Source organism: Morone saxatilis, unplaced genomic scaffold, assembly GCF_004916995.1.
Source record: "Morone saxatilis isolate NCDOM2014 unplaced genomic scaffold, NCSU_SB_2.0 Contig1, whole genome shotgun sequence".
NCBI classification, from domain to species: domain Eukaryota; kingdom Metazoa; phylum Chordata; class Actinopteri; family Moronidae; genus Morone; species Morone saxatilis.
The window spans coordinates 6572936-6573460 of record NW_023339651.1 but is presented as its reverse complement, the minus strand read 5'-3'; the positions used below and the strand labels follow the sequence as shown (position 1 = coordinate 6573460).

General features: G+C 38.1%; 1 protein-coding gene across 1 annotated transcript in view; it reads left to right on the top strand.

Moving 5' to 3' along the window:
* Nucleotides 1–525, top strand: part of mta3 (metastasis associated 1 family, member 3) — a 28626-nt gene that overhangs the window by 21417 nt on the left and 6684 nt on the right. The window contains exon 18 of the mRNA XM_035670212.1: nt 470–501. Coding sequence (XP_035526105.1) covers nt 470–501 — 32 coding nt within the window. The remainder of the gene's footprint in view (nt 1–469; nt 502–525) is intronic.

Sequence of the window (525 nt, the reverse complement as noted above, 5' to 3'; positions counted from 1 at the left end):
CTGTTGAACCCCCCCTCCCCCCCCCAACCCACCCACAAAAAAATTGGAAAATGCGTCCTGTCTTGCTTTTAAATAAGTTACTTATGATGTGAATGAACCTTGGGGACCAAACAGTGTTCATATCCAATGCTCTTTTCATCCTTTTGCTTGATAAAATCAAATTAGTGGAAATACACCCGGAGTTGATAACCTTTTCTGCCATTTCTTATCTAAACTAGCTCGTTGGAGAGAATGACAACTAATTCTAATGAAAACGAATCAGCAGATGGGGGTCATTTGGATAATTTGGATGATTCAACTACAGTCTGACACTTTGTTTTTTATTGGTAACTTCACTATTTTTACTGAAATTGAAACACAGTCATTTGTTGCACCACTTGTAACTAGGAAAAGTAATAAACTAATCAATACTATTCACAAGTGACAGATTCCCTCATGCATACATTGCATCTTTCTCTTGTTTTTGCAGAGAACCCAGGTACAACAGGTGGACCCCTCCTGGTAGGTGTTTTTTACTTTCTCTTT